Below are 18,805 nucleotides of genomic sequence, written 5' to 3'. Positions count from 1 at the left end.
GGCAGATGCTTAACGACTGAGCCACCCAGGCGCCCCTTAGATGGTTTTTAAATAGTGGAACAAACCATGACTAGAAACCAGTAGTGGAACTCATGAGTCCAGTTGCGGCTAACTGAAGTGCCTGTTTGTAGTACTCCAGAACATACAGCCTGATAGGTGGCAGTTACCACCTGAAGTTTATGGTGATCATTTCCTTGGCTTTTCTTTAAAATTTTATCTTTTACATATCCGTCTTCTAATGATGTAAATTTAGTTGTCAGTGGGATTCTTAACCTAGTGACCTGGGACTTTACTCCAGTAGGCCCATTGTAGTCTAAAATGAAGGTCTATCTTGGACGCTATGTAGGAGAAACATATCAGACCCTTGGTACTTGTTTTACTAATGATGATGCGAGTTCCATATAGTTATATGAGAGGTTGGGCAATTATTGCTGTTAAATATGGGTAAGGTAGCCACATCTTTTATTTTCCTGAATGGTACTGTTTTCAAGTATGCTAACCTTTGCTCAGGCCATGTTTCTCAGAAGGTCACGTCCTCTAGATATCTTTGTGTAAAAATTCCCAGAATGCTTTGGGTTTAGAACTTGTTAGTGGGGGTACTAGTGTTTTTTCATTATTTGGGTAATCTAGATTTTTTTTTGTACTATTAAAGAATTGTGATTCAATTAACATACAACATGTAGTGTTCCTAAAATGTTTCATAATGATTTTTAGTAGTGAATAGTCACAGGCTGCTGATGAAGCTAGAATTTATTTGATGTATTTGGTTTTTGGACCTAGAAAATTTTAATATATTTATCAAAAGTCAAACTTAGAACACTGTCTTTTTTGCTTGTTTATATTTGAAGTTTGTTTTAAAATAGATTTTATACTCATAAAACCCATTTGGCAAAAAGAATCAGATTTTAAATATGTGTAAAATGTAAAAATTCTAGAAGAAAACATAGGAGGAAATCTTTATGTGCTTGGATTTAGTAAAGATTTCTTAGACATAACAATAAATGCACAATCCATAGGAGAAAAATGTTGATAAACTGGATTTCCTCAAGATTTAAAATGTCTGCTCTTTGAAAGACATTGTTAAGAAAATGAAAAGCCCCAGACTGGGAGAAGATATTTGCAAAACACATATCTCATAAGGAATTTGTATGCAGAATGTATAGTGAACTCTCAAACTCAATAGTAAATAAATAGCCCTTTTTTTTTTTTTTCAAAATAGCCTAAAAATATTTGAACAGATACTTCACTGAAGAAGATAGACATGAAAAGATGTTCCACATCAGTAGTCAGTAGTGGAATGAGAAATAAAACCACTTGAGGTTGGGGCGCCTGGGTGGCTCAGTTGGTTAAGCGTCTGCCTTCAGCTCAGGTCATGATCCCAGGATCCTGGGATCGAGGCCTGCATCGGGCTCCCTGCTGGGCAGGGGGCCTGCTTGTCCCTCTCCCTCTGCTGCTCCCACTGCTTGTGCTCTTCTGCTCTCTCTCAAATAAATAAATAAAATCTTTAAAAAAACAAAAAAACACTTGAGGTACTACTGCCTACCTATTGGAATGGCTAAAAACAAAACGGAAAAACCAGACAACACCAAATGCTGGTCAGGATGCAGTGCAGTGGAATGCGGAAACTTTGCCAGTGGGAAATGCCAAACGGTCCAGCTACTTTGGGTCATAGTTGCTTATAAAGTTAAATATATACTTACACATGTGTTAGTGTTAAAACATGCTCACAAATTCCTTGACATTGCCTTCGTAAAGTTGAGCTTAATTTCTGTGTTCTTGGGTGTGAGCTAGCCTTTGTGACTTCTAATGAATAGAATGTGGCCGAAGTGACCGTGTGTCACTTCTGAGACTGTGCCATGAAAGACATGCAGCTCCTTCCTTGTTCCCTTTCCCTCTTGAATCACCTGATCTAGGAGAAACCAGCTGTCACGTCACGAAGATAGTCAGCCTTACAGAAGAATTCACATGGGAGGGAACTGAGGCTTCTTGCCAACAACCAGCCCCATGCGAGAGAGCTATTTGTCAAGTCGGTTCTGCAGCCCCAGTTGAGCCTGATGACCACAGCTCTGGTCAGCGTCTTGACTGTAGCCTCATGAGCGACCCTTGGATAAAACTACCCAGCCGTGCTACCCCCACATTCCTGACCCACAGAAACTATAAGATGGAAAATGTTTATCATTATTTTGAGCTATAGTGTTTTGGCAGTAATTTATAATGCAGCAATAGATAACTAATAGAACTTACTAAACAATCTTACTGAACTTGGCAGTCTCATTCCTGGAGAGATCAAAACTTATGTCCACACAAAAACTTATGTTCTTACAAAAGAATGTACATAATGCTTTTAGTGATTTTATTCATAATCTTCAAAAACTGGAAAGAGCTTACATGTCCATCAACTGGTAAATGGATAAAGAAACTGCAGTCCATCCAAGCAATGGATTACTATTGAGCCCTAAAAAGGAGTGAAATCCTGATGCAGGCAACAACAAGGATGAATCTCAGTTGTTGCCAGTCTCCGGAAAAGGAGCCAATCTCAAAAAGACACGTATATATGATTCCATGAACTTGACTTTCTGGAAAAGGCAAAATTAGAGGGACAGGAAACAGATGAATGCTTGCCAGGCCCTGGAGGTGATTGGAAGGGTTGACTTCAAAGGGACTGGAGGTAACTTTTTGGGATGCTGGTACTGTTCATGGTGGTGATTATATAATTGCATATGTTTGTTCAAACTCATAGAATTATACACTAAAAAGTATGTCAATTTTACCTCGGTGAATAAATCTGACCAGAGAAATCCATTTTATGAAAATGATTACTAAACTCTGGGGTTGACAAAGTGGTCGATCTAATGTAATCCAGTCCTCGGTACATGTTCTAGCTCCGAACTATGAGCTCTGTAGTATGTGATAACACAGGAAAACCTCGGAGTCAGACTTTACTGAAATGGAAAACTTTTATGATTTTTAGGTCCTATGAACTAACCCGGAAAGACCGACTGTACAAAAACATCATTCGAATGCAGCATACACATGGGTTCAAGGCTTTTCACATCCTCCCTCAGACCTTCCTTCTGCCAGCCGAGTATGCGGAATTCTGTAGTAAGTGTTTGGCTGCAAACGCCCCGACCCTCTGCAACTGGGCTCAGGGCAGTTACCCCAAGGACTAGCTTGAGTCAGTAACTAATTAGAGCTTTTCAGATCCTTAAAACAGTGTGTTTCTTTAGTAAAACAGCTGGAGGGATAACTTTATTATTTTTATTTATTTTTATTTTTTAAAGATTTTATTCATTTATTTGAGAGAGAGTGAGAGAGAGCACAAGAGGGGGGAGGGTCAGAGGGAGAAGCAGACTTCCCGCTGAGCAGGGAGCCAGATGTGGGGCTTGATCCCGGGACTCCAGGATCATGACCTGAGCTGAAGGTAGCCGCTTAACCAACTGAGCCACCCAGGCGCCCCTGGAGGGATAACTTTAAACCTGTTTTTATTCTGATTGTGTCCCTGTAGGTTTATTTTTAGTAAGCTTGTTGCTGGCGTTTCTAGAAGGATACATTGGTGTCATACACCTGTGCTCCTGTCTGGTGCAGAAAGTTTCTTCACTGGCAAGACTTAGTGCCTATGTAAGGATGTATATACTTCTGCACTTGAACTATATGTGCTTCCTTTCTGGCGTCTGTTTTTTTCTTGCCGTTTAAGGAATATTCCTGTCACCTCAATTTCTTGACTTGTGTGACTTACAAAGCACAAGTATCACACATTTTTAGTGTGAGGGTTTAGAGGTACCAGTTAGTCACACTCTCACTGGGAGTTCAGACTAATTGAAGAGTACAGGTGTTATTAGCCAAATAGGGATCTAAATGTCAGCTATCTTGCTGGTAAAGCTAGGTAGGAACATGTGGCTTGCTTCCCAGTCTCAGTGGAAGCTTCTTATTTCTTTTGCCTTGAAGTCAACTATCTTCCCCAGGTCCAAGTAGATGAAATGGGCTATTTCAGACTTTCTTCCCTGGGGGCAGAGCCTGAGTCCGTAGGCGTGGTGCACAGAAGAGGTGTGAGTACAAAGAAGGTGGGAGGCAGGTCTTTCGTGAGAGTCTGAGAAATAATAATAATAAAAGCTAACATGTAACGAACATTTCCTTTCTGTTAGGCCCTCTTCTAAGTGGCATTTCTACTCTGAGGTAGGTACCATTGTTATTCCCAGTTTTACAGATGAAGAGATGAAGGTACTGAGAGGTCAGGAGCTTTCTGTAAGTTATGTAGCTTGCAAATGGTGGTTCAGACTCTGCGGTTTGGCTTCAGAGACCATGCTCTTCACCACCGGGCCTTATTGCTTAAAGACCCAGAGCTGTGTGTGCATAGTGTCCATTTCCCAGTATCACCAGTGAGAGAGGCCTCTTCTCTGAGGAGGGTCTGGGAGGACTGACACATAGATACCTACCTTCTCAGTAAGTCCAAGAGAGAGACTATTCCTGTTTTGGGAAGCATGGAGAGAGGAAAAGAAAGTTCTCTCTAGACTTCCTGACTTGTGGTTTTCTTAACCTGTTAGACTTAACAGTTTGGTCTGGTTGCCCATTGGGGTGTTCATCTTCTGGGATTTCCATCATCAGGATCTCCTGCTTCATCTTGGTGGGGCCATTTCTCCGATAGCACTTATTGTTCCAGCTGGGACCATTGACAGTTCAGTGTTTGCCCACAGAAGGCTCTGAAATGGGTCAGAAGAGACTATTAATTAAATGAATTAAGTTCAAAGCTACAGTGCAAAGCTGAAAACTTACAGTTAAGAATTTTTGTTATGTGACTTTAGCCAAATTACTTAAACCACTCTGTGCCTTAGCTTCCTCCTCTGTAAAATGGGATTATTACTAGTACTGACCTTATAGTGTTGTTGGGATGTTTATTTTTTTTAAAGATTTTATTTATTTATTTATTTATTTTATTTTATTTTTTTTAAAGATTTTATTTATTTATTTGAGAGAGAGAGAATGAGAGAGCACATGAGAGGGGGGAGGGTCACAGGGAGAAGCAGGCTCCCCGCCGAGCAGGGAGCCCGATGTGGGACTCGATCCCGGGACTCCAGGATCATGACCTGAGCCGAAGGCAGTCGCTTAACCAACTGAGCCACCCAGGCGCCCAAGATTTTATTTATTTATTTGAGACAGAGAGAATGAGAGAGAGAGAGCACATGAGAGGGGAGAGGGTCAGAGGGAGAAGCAGGCTCCCTGCCAAGCAGGGAGCCCGATGCGGGACTCGATCCAGGGACTCCAGGATCATGACCTGAGCCGAAAGCAGTCGCTTAACCAACTGAGCCACCCAGGCGCCCTGTTGGGATGTTTAAATAGGTTAATACACGGAAAGCACTTGGAATGGTACCCTGATAGGTGTTTAATAAATGTTCAGTATGAACTCCTTATTTTGAGTTATGTTGAGATGTATTGTTATGTAATAAAAGTAAAAAATTATGCAATAAGCCAACATGATAGCATAAAAATACTTCAACTAACGTGTTAGCAGCATGTCCCAGATATGAACTCCTCCTGTTAAATTCTACATTAATTCCCTGTTGAAATCTACAGGAATCTGAGATGAAAATTCCCTTTGTCCTCTCTCTGCTATTTCTTATTCTCCTGTTCTCCCTTTGGAGGCAGGCTGGGGGGTGGGGATGCTCCTTCAGATGATTGGATAGAGTTAGGGTTCCTCCATCAGTTCAGACATGACCTGCCTTTCAGTAGGATTGCTTCTTTAGTGTATTATTCAAACGTGTATATGTTCTACTTTTTAACAAAAATGAATTCAAAAGGTCAACAGAACACACAGAATTAATATAGCCATAACTCAAAGCCACCATGTTTAGCCCCAGGGCAGTTACTAGAGGCAAATGGTGTTCCCCAAACAAATCACTTACTGATGTCCTCACCAAAGACCACAGCAGGGACATACTGTGTTTGTGGAAAAGGGGGGGACAGGGAAGATATGATAGTAAAAAGGAGTCTCTTGGTTTCAGTCTTGCCAGGATGCCAGTCATTCTTTGCCAGTTGTTCAGAGTCCATGACCTCTAAGTTAAAATTCATTTGGGGGAGATCCAACATTGTTAGGTTAGTTGCATTGCTAAGGTTACATATTAGGGGAGAAACCCATCTATTTGTACCACTTCCTTTTTCAAAGAAACATTCCTCCTCTTCATAAAGTCTGTTTTAAGTTCTTCTCTTCCTTTGGTGTCCACCTAGCATATTATAACCCAGAAATTCCATTTTCTCCATGACTCTTGCGTTCCTGTCCCTCCTTGGCTCACTTGAGTGTGGGCAATAGGAGATTTTTGAGAAAGAAAGGGACACAAACACGTTAGCCTTTAGAAAAATAACTGTGTGAAATGAATTGGAGGGAGCAAGGGGAAGAATACAGTGATCACTTGGAAGGCTATTACGGTAATCTAGTTAAGAAGTATAGTTGGACTGAACTAGGTAGCTGGAATAGAAAAAGAGGGAGTGGAAAGAGTGGGAGAATAAAGTGTACCAACTGGCTGTGAGTAGTGAGGCAAGGGTTAAAGATGGCTCCACAGGTGTGAATCTGAGAAGCTAGGAGCATCAGCATGTCTTTAACCAGAGAGTATAACCAGGACCGTAAAGGAAGAACTATTGAAAGGGATGAGGAGTGTGAAATTTGGGACCGGGTATGGATTTGAGGCTTCCATGTGGTGATTTGCAGGCAGTTGTAAAGGTAGAGTTGAATTCTGACCAAAGGTAATAGATTCTGGAAGTTGCCAGTTTAGAGGAAGATGTGATCATAAGGAGAGAAAAAGAGAAGAAGCACCCCAGAGAGGAGAGTGAGCTTGAAGATAGGAACAAGGGAACGGATCCCAGAGGAGACAGGAGAGGGTTAAATCAAGAGCAGACATGTGGAAAGATGTTCAACATCACTTATCATCAGGGAAATGCAAATCAAAACCACAATGAGATGTCGCCTCACACCTGGCAGAATGTCTAGTATCAAAAAGACAGGAAATGACAAGTATTGGCGAGGATGTGGAGGAAAGGGAGCCCTTGTGTGCTGTTGATGGGAAAGTAAATTGGTGCAGCCACTATGGAAAACAGTGTAGAGGTTCCTGAAAAAATTAAAATAGAAATATCATATGACCCAGCAATTCCACTTCTCGGTATTTACTGGAAGAAAATGAAAACACTAATTCAAAAAGATATTTGCAGTCCTGTGCTTATTGCTGCATTATTTACAATAGCCGAATTCTGGAAGCAACCTAAGTGTCCATCAATGGATGATGGATAAAGATGTGGTATATATTCACAATGGAATATGACTCTGCCATAAAAAGAATGAAATCTTGCCATTTATGACAACATGGATGGACCTAGAGGATATTGTACTAAGTGAAATAAGTTAGAGAAAGACAAATATCATATGATTTCACTTACGTGTGGAATCTTAAAAGACAAGACAAATTGATAAGCAAAAATGAAAAGACTCCTCAATACGGAGAACACGCTGGTGGCTGTCAGAGGGGAGGCAGTTGTGGGGGGAGGGTGAGATGGGTGAAGGGGATTAAGAGGTACAAGCTTCCGGTTATAAAATAAACAAGTCCCGGAGATGAACAGTACAGCGTGGGGAATACGGTCAATATTGTAATACCTCCGTGTGGTGACAGATGGTAACTCGCTCATTGTGCTATTTCATAACATATATAAATGTTGAGTCACTCTGTTGTACAAAAGAAGAGAAGTAAAGGGCACCTTTTAATCCCTTGTAAGTTATTGTCCTCTTGTGCCACTTGCACATGGCTTGACGTAAGGCGATTTTTTTCTTACAAGCTAAGAGAAGTCGCTTAAGGAACATTATCATTTCAGGTGATCTGGTCTTCGACCCCCATTGGCACTGTCTGCAGTGTGAGCTCTGCAGGGCCTTTGGTTGACGGAGGCGAGGATCTCAAAAGATTCCTGAAGGCCGTTTGTGATAGTCCTAGACTAACATCAGAGAGTTGCCTTATTTTGTTTTCATCCTCTCATTCAAGAAAGAGGGGAAATGGTGGAAGAAATGTGTAATTTTGCTGTCTCCTCCTTCTTCCTTTCCTTGCCCCTCTCTGTTTTTGTTTTCATTTTTGAAGCCAGTTCAAAAATACAGGTATGTTAGCTATGCTGCCCTCCGCTTAGGAAATGTGGAAAATGCTTCGGGTGTCTGAGTGGATAACCATTGTTGAAATTTAAGATAATAAACTCTTGTCCTTTCTTTCTCTTTGTTTCTCTCTGTCCCCCTTCTAATCTCCCAATATTTTGAGCAGATTCATATTCAAAGGACCGGGGACCTTGGATAGTAAAACCAGTGGCCTCTTCTAGGGGGCGGGGTGTCTACCTGATCAACAATGTAAGTATGCAGCAAGGTGGCACCCTCTCTTCTTCTTCCTCTTTTTTTTTTTAAAGTAAGCTTTACACCCAACGTGGGGCTTGAACTCACGATCCCAAGATCAGGAGTCAGTCACATGCTCCACCGACTGAGCCAGCCTGGCGCCCCCTCACCCTGTCTTCTTATTGGTTCTTCCCTGTTTCAGCCTTTGTCCTAGCTACTAATATCATTTTTTTTTTTTCCATTAAGAATAGGTGTTCCCTTCTGAAATCTGCATTCAGACATGTGAGTTGAGGGTGGATATGAGTTGCCTACTATTCATCTTACTCTGGCAGTAACCTCTTCCTATGCCGGCAGTTCCTCTGTGGCTAAAAAGTCACTCGATCAAGTGTTAGGGAAGAGCAGCCTTTGGTGTCAGCAGAAGAGATGTTCCTTTTCTACTTCTGGCATATCGTCAGATTAATTCTTCAGTGTTAAGCATTAATTGGTAGCATATACATTTAGTTTCTATTGTGAGCAGAATTGTGGGTTCCTGCCCTCGAGATCATTAAGGAAATTAACCTGTTTGGTATGGCATCCTTGATGCTGTTTCTGCATCTCCCTCCCTTTTCCTCCTTCCTCCTCCTCATCCCTTTATTTTTTTCAAAAGTTATCAGTATCTTGAATCTTTACAAAATCCTCATTAGAAGTGGTTTGTAAGCTGAACACATATACAGAGTAAATAAAATAAAATCTCAACCCCAGTCTTACTTCCTAGACTTTTAACAGTGGTTTGTAACCTAATACAGTTGATTTATGTTTCTTTTCTTGACTTTCCAAAGTCCCAGTTTGATGTGTATTGAATTCACATCACCTCCTGCCCTCCCTTCCACATTTCAGGTCTAAGTTTGATTACTTTTTATTATTTTTATATTTTAAGAGTTTATAAAATTATACTGTCTTCAATAACTATGATTCCATTTCTTTGCTTTATAAGTTGAATAAAAAATTTAAACTCAATAGTAACCTCACAGCTTTGGAATTCTGAAAAAATTTTAAGTTTTATTTATTTAAGTAATCTTTATACCCAGCGTGGGGCTCAAACTCATGACCCCAAGACCGAGAGTCACATGCTTCTCCAATTGAGCTAGCCAGGCACCCCTGGAATTCTGAAGTTGAACCACTATTTCACTTTGGGTCTTTTCTTATTCTTACTCCTGGACATTTGCTCAGCCCATTCAGTCTGGAAACTAGTGTTTTTCTTTGGTTCAGGGAAAATTATCCCGAACCTTTGTTTTTGCTTTTGTTTCTGCTTCTAGATCTCTTTTTTGAGGCATTCTGGGTCTTTCCTTTATGTCAGCTTTTCTCTCATATTAAATTCTCTGTTTTCTCCCATCTTGATCTTTCTGGATCACCAGTTTGAGCTTTATCCAGTTTAATATTCATTTTATCTACTGTATTTCTCTTTTGGCTATCATAGTTTGTAGAAACCCTTACTTTCTGTTTGCCCTTTTTTTTTTTAGTTAAAAAAACCTGTTGCATAATGGATTGCTGGATGCACTTTGCCTGTTGGTCTTAGTGAGGATATCAGTTGAAAGTTTTTTTTTTTTTTAATTTGAGAGAGAGAGAGAGAGAAACAGCATGAGAGGGGAGAGGGTCAGAGGGAGAAGCAGGCTCCCCGCTGAGCCAGGAGCCCGATGTGGGACTCGATCCCAGGACTCCGGGACCATGACCTGAGCCGAAGGCAGTCGCTTAACCAACTGAGCCACCCAGACGCCCCAGTTGAAAGTTTTTTAAAAGTTCTCCTTTGTTTCATGAATTTTCTTGGGATTGTCTTTTTTCCCCCCTACTATTGGGTTTTCTCAGTGTCAGTGACCTTGGGTGTATTTGTGAACTAAAGGCTAGAATGATTGAAATTGACAGCTGGCCTGGGTTTCAGGTACTGTTGTATAGGACTGATTCCCTAGTAGTTTCTTCCTGGACAGAAGGCTAACTCAGTTTTGTGCAAGGGCAAATGGTGTTGACTGACAGGCTGCGCCTCAGGTGGATGTGAGTGAGGAGCATGCTTCTTCCTGCCACCTCCTGCCTTATTGTGAATACAGAAGAAGATTTTGGTGATTTCCCTTCCGGGCAGCACTACCTTTCCTGTGTTTTCCTCTCTCTGTCTATTGTAGGGATAGAGTGGCCTCAAATTCCACTCTTTTGTCAGATCTCTGTGCCCACGCAAGATGTCCTCCTCAGAGTATTATCATTAGGTTTTATGCTGAGGGCAAAGCTCTGGGTATTGGAGGAGGCCCACTGAATTAATTAAGAATTAATTATCTGATTCTTGTTCCTTGGCCCACTCCTGCTCCTCGTGTTTGTTCCTGCCAGCTTGGGACTTCTCAGAGGCTCCTTGAGAAGATCATTCTCACCTCTGATATTTTCCTTCCTTTGCTCTGTTTTCTCAACCTGATCCCATCTGCTTTCTATCTTTCAGGATTTCCTTCAACTTTTGGTCTCTTATTGGCTCCTTTAAATGTTTTCTAACTTTGTTATCATTTCATTCTTTTAAAAAATATCTTCTCTGTCCTTCCAGTGGGACTCTGGAAGGGAAGAAGGGGAGGTAGATATGTGTGTGTGTGTGGTCAAGTGCTCTATTTTAAAATTCCCCAATCCTCTTTTTACGTGGTCTGAGCTATTTCCTACACGTGCAGAAACTAACTTTCTGAGAGGTCTTTCACATTGAAAAATCCTTAAATTCAGTCTGGACTGAAAACTGTTTGGTAACTACTGATGGCCAGACCTTACAGGATCTCGTTCTGATACAGGAGCTACTTGAGCCTGAGGCCCAGACTACAAGTCCTCTTACCTGGCCCTGGGTCACTCTGGAGGCCTTTTGCCCTTGAGTCTCTTGTGACAGAAGGCCCTGGTCATATGCCTCGGATCTCTCTTTTCTTGTTTCTGTTCTGACCTTGGCGTGAAGGCTCCTGTCTGACAGCTTTTCCTTCAGCTCCATGCCAGGAGCTCCAGTGTTGTTTGAATCTCACAGACAGCACTGGTTTGGGTTTGGGTTTTAGCTGCCAAATGGAATTGCTATTGAAAGTCAACTGTGGTACAAGTTTGCTTTTTATTTTCTTAGACATGAGTCAAAAAGAATAGAATCTATTTCCAGCTCATCTGGGACGTTTTTCTTTTGGAATGCATTTTTGCTCTAGTGATTTGTTATTTTGAAACCAACATCATAAAGAATAGAAAAGTTAAACTTTTCCTTGGTGGGGCTGAGAACCCGGTGCCCTAACTCTTCCCTGGATGGAGTCTCGTAGAGGGTGACAAGTCTTCAGAGAATGCGTTTGGCAGGCTTTCCTTCTCCCTCCCACCTCTCCCTGGGCTGAATCCCTAGAGACCCCCTGCATAGATCAAAGTACTTGGCAGGACCCTTTGCCTCCCTCCTCCCCCTCAGTGAAGCTTTGGAATGAGTCTGATTCTTTGAGGTATTTGGTGGAGGTGCCAGACAGAAGCCTGGGGAGATGCCAGCAGGCACCAGCAGAGCTGGCAACATGTGGACATAACGGGAAAATATTCCTATTTCCTTCCAAAAACTGGAATTTTTATCACCTTTTACTCAGACCTACAAACCGTGTAGTTAATACTCTTCTCTCTGTCCTTACACACAAGGCCTCGCCATCCTGTCTTTTCCATACCTGGATCCTTTCCCATGGAATATGTGACCCATTAGCCAACTGGATGAAGTAACTCTTTCCAAGGCCGCTGCCTGCTTTCCTTTTAGATTTGAGTTGGGGGGGCACGGGAGGGAGGGCTCAGGCTCAGGCAGAGGGTCTGTGAGCAGAACTAACGGGAGTGGGTGAGGGACTTGGGGGGTGGGTGGAGTTAGGTGTGAGGGCCAAATGAAAACATCTTTCCCTGTCTTCCCCACTGGAGAGGGCCTCTTATTAAAAATTCCCAATAATAGTCATAACCTTTTGGAAAATGTCTGCGAATAGCAACTTTTACCATTACAAGAACAGGATAAAGGACAGGAAAAGCGTTACTTTTATGAAATACCGAAGAGAGAAGTGTGAGCTCTTAAAGACGGAAGTATCTTGGCCTAGCAGCTTTCTTAAGATGTGCTCTTTACCTCTAGAAATACAGCATAGAGGAGCAGAGTTGTGTTTGCCCCAGCTCCCTCAGTAACCATGACTAAGTGCTGTATTTTCCCAGTTTAATATATTCAAGTTGAGGGAAAGATAATCGTGTTTTCTGCTTAAGGTACAAATTTGATCATGGAGGTCAAATTTTGTCATCCTTGTCTCACTCACACATTATCCACGGTAAATACAATATTAATATTTTCTTTGGGATTTTGAAGTAGCAGGAGAATATTTAGGTCATTCTATTTACTCCCCATATTTGTGAATATAATTCTTTATAGTGCTCTTGTTTCTAGTTGTTTATACGTTGTTATCTTAAGTGCTCTCTATTTTTTCTCATCGTTCAGGAAATATTTAGCGAGTCCTTGCTGTGTGCCAGGTGCTGCCAATCCTTAAAACCTTTTGAGGAATAGGGATTATCTCTTAATACTAACAATGATACTAAGCTAATGTATCTTCATTGTAACTTAGTGCAGTGCGCAGCTCTGAGTGAAATGGCACGTGGTGTGCCATGATGAAGGCTGTTGAGTTATGGAACTTAGTAGAACCATAGAGGTACTATTGAGTTTGCACTAAGAGTAATAACTGATATATCTTGAGCATTTAATGTGTGCCTGTCATGGTACCTTCCAAATATAAACTCAGTTAGTCTTTAGAAGAACCCTAGGTAGTTACTGTTATTTCCTTAATAAGTGGTAGAGTCAAGATTATAACTCAGGTCTAGCTGATTCCAGAGCCTAACACTCTTAACCACTGTACCATTCTGCCTTATAATAACTTAACAGATACCAGGAGCTTTCATCTTAAAGTCCAGTTAGAAAAATGGATGTGTTTCCAGCTTTCCCAAAATTTAGATCTTGCATTAGCATACTTTGGAGGGCATTTTGAGCTTGGAATTGAAATCATTTGAAATGAGTTAGTTGGGGAATGATGAAAAGGAAACAGGCTTGAAAATACCAAAAAGCTTTCATTAGTTGCTTCTTAGTATGTCACACTATACAAAGAAACTATACCCAAACCATTCTTTTCTTTGATGAGCTTACAATTTAATTCCTGATGTAGGTAGAAATGAGAGGTTCGGACCATTGAACAAATATTAAAGTTAAATAATGTGCAAGATTATGCATAATTCAAGGGACAGATGTGTATGATGAGGGAGGGGAAAGAGGAAGTGGGCAAGGATATTAGATGTGTCATGGAGGATGGCCATCACCAATTGTAGTCTCTGGTTCGGGGGAAGGTTGGATGGTCATGTATCTATTGCAGCCTGTAGGTGTTACTCAGTGGGAAGAGGTCTGCATTTGTTTAATTTTAGGTTTGGAACACAGCCTGAGGCTTGCTCCTTTGTACTATGATTCATCAATTCTCACATACGAAGCTGACTCAAAATGGAGATAGTACTTGTGAGAAAGTGATCAAGAAATGTAAGGGAGTCCGGAAGTGGTGTGGGCGATCAGGTCCATGAGTCTGAATCAGCACTGACTGTCGCCGGGTCCGTGTGATGCAGCAGTGGGAGATGAGCAGGGAATCTCTTTATCTTGACTCTGGAGTTGCTCATCGTGGTTGTGCACAGGCCACAAAATTATCCTTATTTTATGGTAACTGTAGTATTTGGGGTAGCAAATGCATTATTATAAACACAGTCTTTTGAGTTTGGGGGATAGTATTTTAGGTCAGAACTTTGGGGAAAGATGTGAATAGTACTTTAAGAGTTAAGCCTCTGAGGCCAGCTGGCTGGGTTCCAGTGCTCTTCTGTCACTGTGTGACTTTGTCACCCTGTCTGACTCTTTCCTCATCTCTAATATTTGAATGGTAATATACCTACCTCATCGGGTTCGGTGAGGACTAAAGGAAATAATACTTGCGAAGAATTAGCACATAGAACAACGCTGGACATGTAGCAGATGTTCAGTACATTTATTACGTTTTTTTCCCTGCAAATGTTAATAGTTATTTTTGTTGCTACTACTGTAGCCATTATCGTTACAATTATTATTTTAGCCACTTCCCTTTTGGAGTCCTTTTGTCCTGTATAGATTGTGGTGACTTCCAGCTGATTTTTCTTTTAATCTAATCTCACTTAGAGTTGTGCTATTCCATATATTTTAATCTCACTATTAAGAATCCACAGTCATTTCCTCCTTCCCACCACGTTCAGGCTAAACTCCCCTTGTCGGGGGTTCAAATCCCTTTGCCAGTGGGGTCCCTCCCTCCTAATATTCTAACCATACCTTTCATTATTCCTCAGGTCAGTCATTTAGCCCCAGGTCAGTGATCTGCTTACTCTCCTTTCTACTGAACCCTGTGTCTGCCACCTTTCCATGGCAGCTTCCTTTCCTTTCCACCACGTGCTCAGTAGCTTTCAGCACTCACTTCTGCACCTACTCTTCCAGAATAGGCCTTCCCCCACTGATCCACCTAACTGGTCTGCACTTGGACTCGTGCAGTCTCACGTCTTGCACTTGCAGATATGCTGCTTATGTTCCTTTAACTTTACCTAAATATTAAACTCTTTGGAAGTATGGATTAGGCTCTGTGAGGGCAGGGATTGTATCTGTCTTCACTGGATCCTCAGTACTTTATACAGTATCAAACAGTACTCATGATTACTTATTGTATAAACTCATTTTTCACTGAAAAACTCTTTAAGAGATCTAATTCAGTCTTTATATATAATAGCATAGGAAGTACAACTGAATGAATCAATGAAACATCGTTTCATTTCTCAGGGAAAATGCCAGGATCCACTGGGGAAAGATCTGTAAGTTCTCTAAGCAACTTGATGAAAGCCTTTACTTAAGAATAATGGTGGTATTTTAAATTTCCATCATACTTTACATTTGGGAGAAAGCACCTTTTTATTTATGTTTTGAGTAGCTTTTATTTTCTTGGCATGTAACTATTTAATATCATGTATATAAATCTTTAAAGCTGTTATTGCTCTCTTTATTATGTGAGAAGTGGTATATTTTTCCCCCATTGTAATTGGATACCCATAGTGTTTATAAGTGGTGTGTTACCTGACCAGTTGAATATAGGGGTAGGTGGGAGGAAAACTTTTCTTAAGAGTTGTAGTTTTCCACCTGATTGTTTCTGAAAGGTCAAGAACTCTGCTCCCTTATTGTGAGTTAGGATTTCTGTCCTTTTATTCTTTCTCTTTACTCAATAGCCGAACCAGATTTCCCTGGAGGAGAACATCCTGGTCTCCCGTTACATTAACAACCCCCTGCTTATAGACGGTGAGTTGCGATTGGGCCCTTGTCGGGCTCGATCTTGCTAATTTTAAAGAATATTTTCACAGTCTTCTCTAGTAAGTCTTTATGAAGCTAGGGTGGAATTCTTGGCAGCTGTGGCTCTAGAGATGAGGCTGGTGCCTTACCTACCTCATGGGATTATTTTGAAGATGAAATGAGACACTAGAAAAGAAAGTGCTTTATAGTACACCGATGTGAGAGCTGCGCAGTCTGTATATGTAAGCTCTCTTTCTCAGTGTATGTATATGATATATCTTTATCTAAATGGGTAATTATTTATCCTTAAAGGGCGAGGTGTGCAGGCAGTCTGTGTGTTGTGGGGAGAGGAAGACTGTTCTTTCTGTCATATTTCTTTGTTACATTGCCTTGTTCATTCTGTAACAGAAAACAGATGAACCCCAATTTTTTTTTTTCCTAGATTTCAAGTTTGATGTGCGCCTCTACGTGCTTGTGACTTCCTATGATCCTCTTGTTATCTATCTCTATGAAGAAGGATTGGCTAGGTAAGAGACTTTTGGGGGGAAGGGGTGTTTATTCAGAGTGGATCCATTAACGAGTGTGTTAAGATCAGGCTGTTTCTTTCTGTTATGCTCAACTCAGAAAATTAGAGTGTACCCAGATGGGCTTCAGATTCCAGAACATCAGTCATGTTACTTTACAGTCTCACTTGCATCTCTGCACATAGGAACACGCATCTGTATGCAAACACACACCTTTCCCAGCACCACGGATCCAGGATCACATTGTATTTTCATGCAATGGTGATTGTTATGATGACCCTAGTGTATTAAGATAAATTGTCATTGGTCTTCACAACCGATCTAGGAAAAAAGAATCCCATATTGATTTACCTGTTATATACCAGACATTTATTTCAGTGTTCACAACAACCTTATACTTGATGCAGTTTTGCAGTTGGGGAAACAGGCTTCAAGGGGCGAGGGAACTTGGTCACTTTTCAGAGCTCTCCCAGCTGGATGGTAGTGGAGTGGGAATTTGAACTCGTGGATCTCACTTCAGAGCTCATAGTCTGAGCTGTTTCATGCCCTCTTTGTTGTCCTCTTGTATTTTGGGGACATTAGCTGCTTCTTTTTTTTTTTTTTCCACCTGCAAGTAATACACCTAACAGTGGTTGTATATACATTTTGTTTCTCTTGAAGTACTTTTTAGGTTTTAAGGTAACGTGACTTACTTAGAAAATTAAGCTCAAGTTATGATAATTTGAAGTGTCCCTCCCACCCCCATCCCCAGAATTTTATAGGTGACATTGTTTTCATAGCCCCTTTACATTGTTTAAAATAAATATGTAACTTTGCTGTGCTTGTGTTCTTTTCCCCCACAAAACTAATATATAAATCTATTTACTGGGGGCGCCTGGGTGGCTCAGTCCTTAAGCGTCTGCCTTCGGCTCAGGTCATGATCCCAGGGTCCTGGGATCGAGCCCCACATCGGGCTCCCTGCTCCGCAGGAAGCCTGCTTCTCCCTCTCCCACTTCCCCTGCTTGTGTTCCCTCTCTCTCTGTCAAATAAATAAATAAAAATCTAAAATCAATCAAGCAATCAATCAATTTTCTAACTAGCTTGCCCTGAAGTCCCTTTTCTGCATAGTGACCCTTATAGGACACAGCAGTTGAGGAGGAACTTTGCATCTGCAGTCAGCCATGACAAGCTAAAAAAGCCTGGTCTGTATTTGTGTATTTTAGAAAATGCACCTGGAAGATGGGAAGTATCATGGTTAAAAGAAGCCTACCTATTTAAGTTTAGGTGCTTTGACATGAATTATTGTCCTCTGGAAGCTGCTATTTTAGAATGTTATTTTAATTCTGTCATAGACTCACATTTTTTGATGTATCCTGTGACTAGAATCAGGGTGAGCACCTTTAACCAGCTTGTAGCTGGTTGAGGTGAGCCTCCCCTTCACCTCTAGGTGGCAGCGACAGCATTCAGAAACATGGTCATAAAAGATTTCTGAGTTTGAGCGTGAGGAACACTGGAGGCTACCGAAGCTCCATGGTTCTGGACTCTTGTTCCTTGGAAAGGAGGGGGAAACTAAAGTCTTTCTCAGTTTCTAGGTAAAGGGCTGAACCAGACATTGGAGCACACCCTGCCTCCTAGCCCTAATGAGCTTTTCATAGGCGGGCAGTTTTCTGTCGTGTTTGTAGACACATGTGCTCTCAGACTTTGAAGTATAGGTTTAAAAGCTGAGTCCCCATACTATGTAGATCAAAAGGAAGGTAAAAGATACCCTTTCCTTCTGCTCAGGGGTATAAGGTGCTGAGGATTTTCCATTTTGTAAGCTGAGATACCTGAGCTTTCCCTCTTGTCTAGCATGAGCTTCTCCAGCCCTTCCTTCCCTCCATCTTCACCCCATCTTGCCTCCTGTGCTCTTCTCAGGAACTGATTATGTCCTGCCACAAATTGAACTTCTTGAATAGGGAAAAGACCTCAAGGTTACACCCGCTGTTTCTCAAGGATATCATACCAGCATGTTCTGTGTATTATTCCAAAGGCATTGCACTCACGGTATCAATGGCCCTCTCTGTTGGTAAAATTTAGCATAGTTTTAAGGCCTCAGTGGTTCAGCTATGAAATGAGAGCACTACAACATTCATTATAGAATTTACTACAGATATGCGAGTGCTTTGGCTACTGGATGTGTGTTGGAAGTCAGAATCCACTGAATTGAGTAACTGTCTTCTCTTGCCTCCAGCAGGAACTGAGTGTGTGTATGTGTGGGTGTGTGTGTACTTTTTTTTTAATGGATGCTTTTTTTTTTCTCCCCCAGAATAATTTGGAAGACAGTTTTTTAAAAACTCAGACCAAATTGAACCAAATCATAGGACTGTTCAGGGCTTTGGCTCAGTTAATCTAAAAGGATAGGTGAATATCAGCGCTTTACACGAGGATGGTGCAGTAGGACAGGCTATTAGTGAGTCCTGCGCAGCTGCCCTGCTGTACACAGGAACTTCCATGTGTCCAAGTTCCTGTGTCTTTTTTTTTTATAAAGATTTTTATTTATTTGACAGAGAGAGACACAGCAAGAGAAGGAACACAAGCAGGGGGAGTGGGAGAGGGAGAAGCAGGCTTCCCGCCGAGCAGGGA

The 18,805-nt window shown here is 41.4% G+C and overlaps 1 protein-coding gene across 1 annotated transcript in view; it reads left to right on the top strand.

Annotated features, from left to right (window-relative positions):
- TTLL5 (tubulin tyrosine ligase like 5) overlaps nucleotides 1–18,805 on the top strand; it is a 274,932-nt gene that overhangs the window by 23,619 nt on the left and 232,508 nt on the right. Inside the window, 4 exon segments of the mRNA XM_021679581.1 lie at nucleotides 2,972–3,102; nucleotides 8,280–8,362; nucleotides 15,620–15,689; nucleotides 16,123–16,207. Of these exon segments, the coding sequence (XP_021535256.1) occupies nucleotides 2,972–3,102; nucleotides 8,280–8,362; nucleotides 15,620–15,689; nucleotides 16,123–16,207 (369 nt within the window).

This window comes from Neomonachus schauinslandi, chromosome 9, assembly GCF_002201575.2.
Source record: "Neomonachus schauinslandi chromosome 9, ASM220157v2, whole genome shotgun sequence".
Taxonomy (NCBI): Eukaryota; Metazoa; Chordata; class Mammalia; order Carnivora; family Phocidae; genus Neomonachus; species Neomonachus schauinslandi.
Note: the sequence above shows the minus strand (reverse complement) of the source record. Positions and strands in the feature narration are given on the sequence as shown.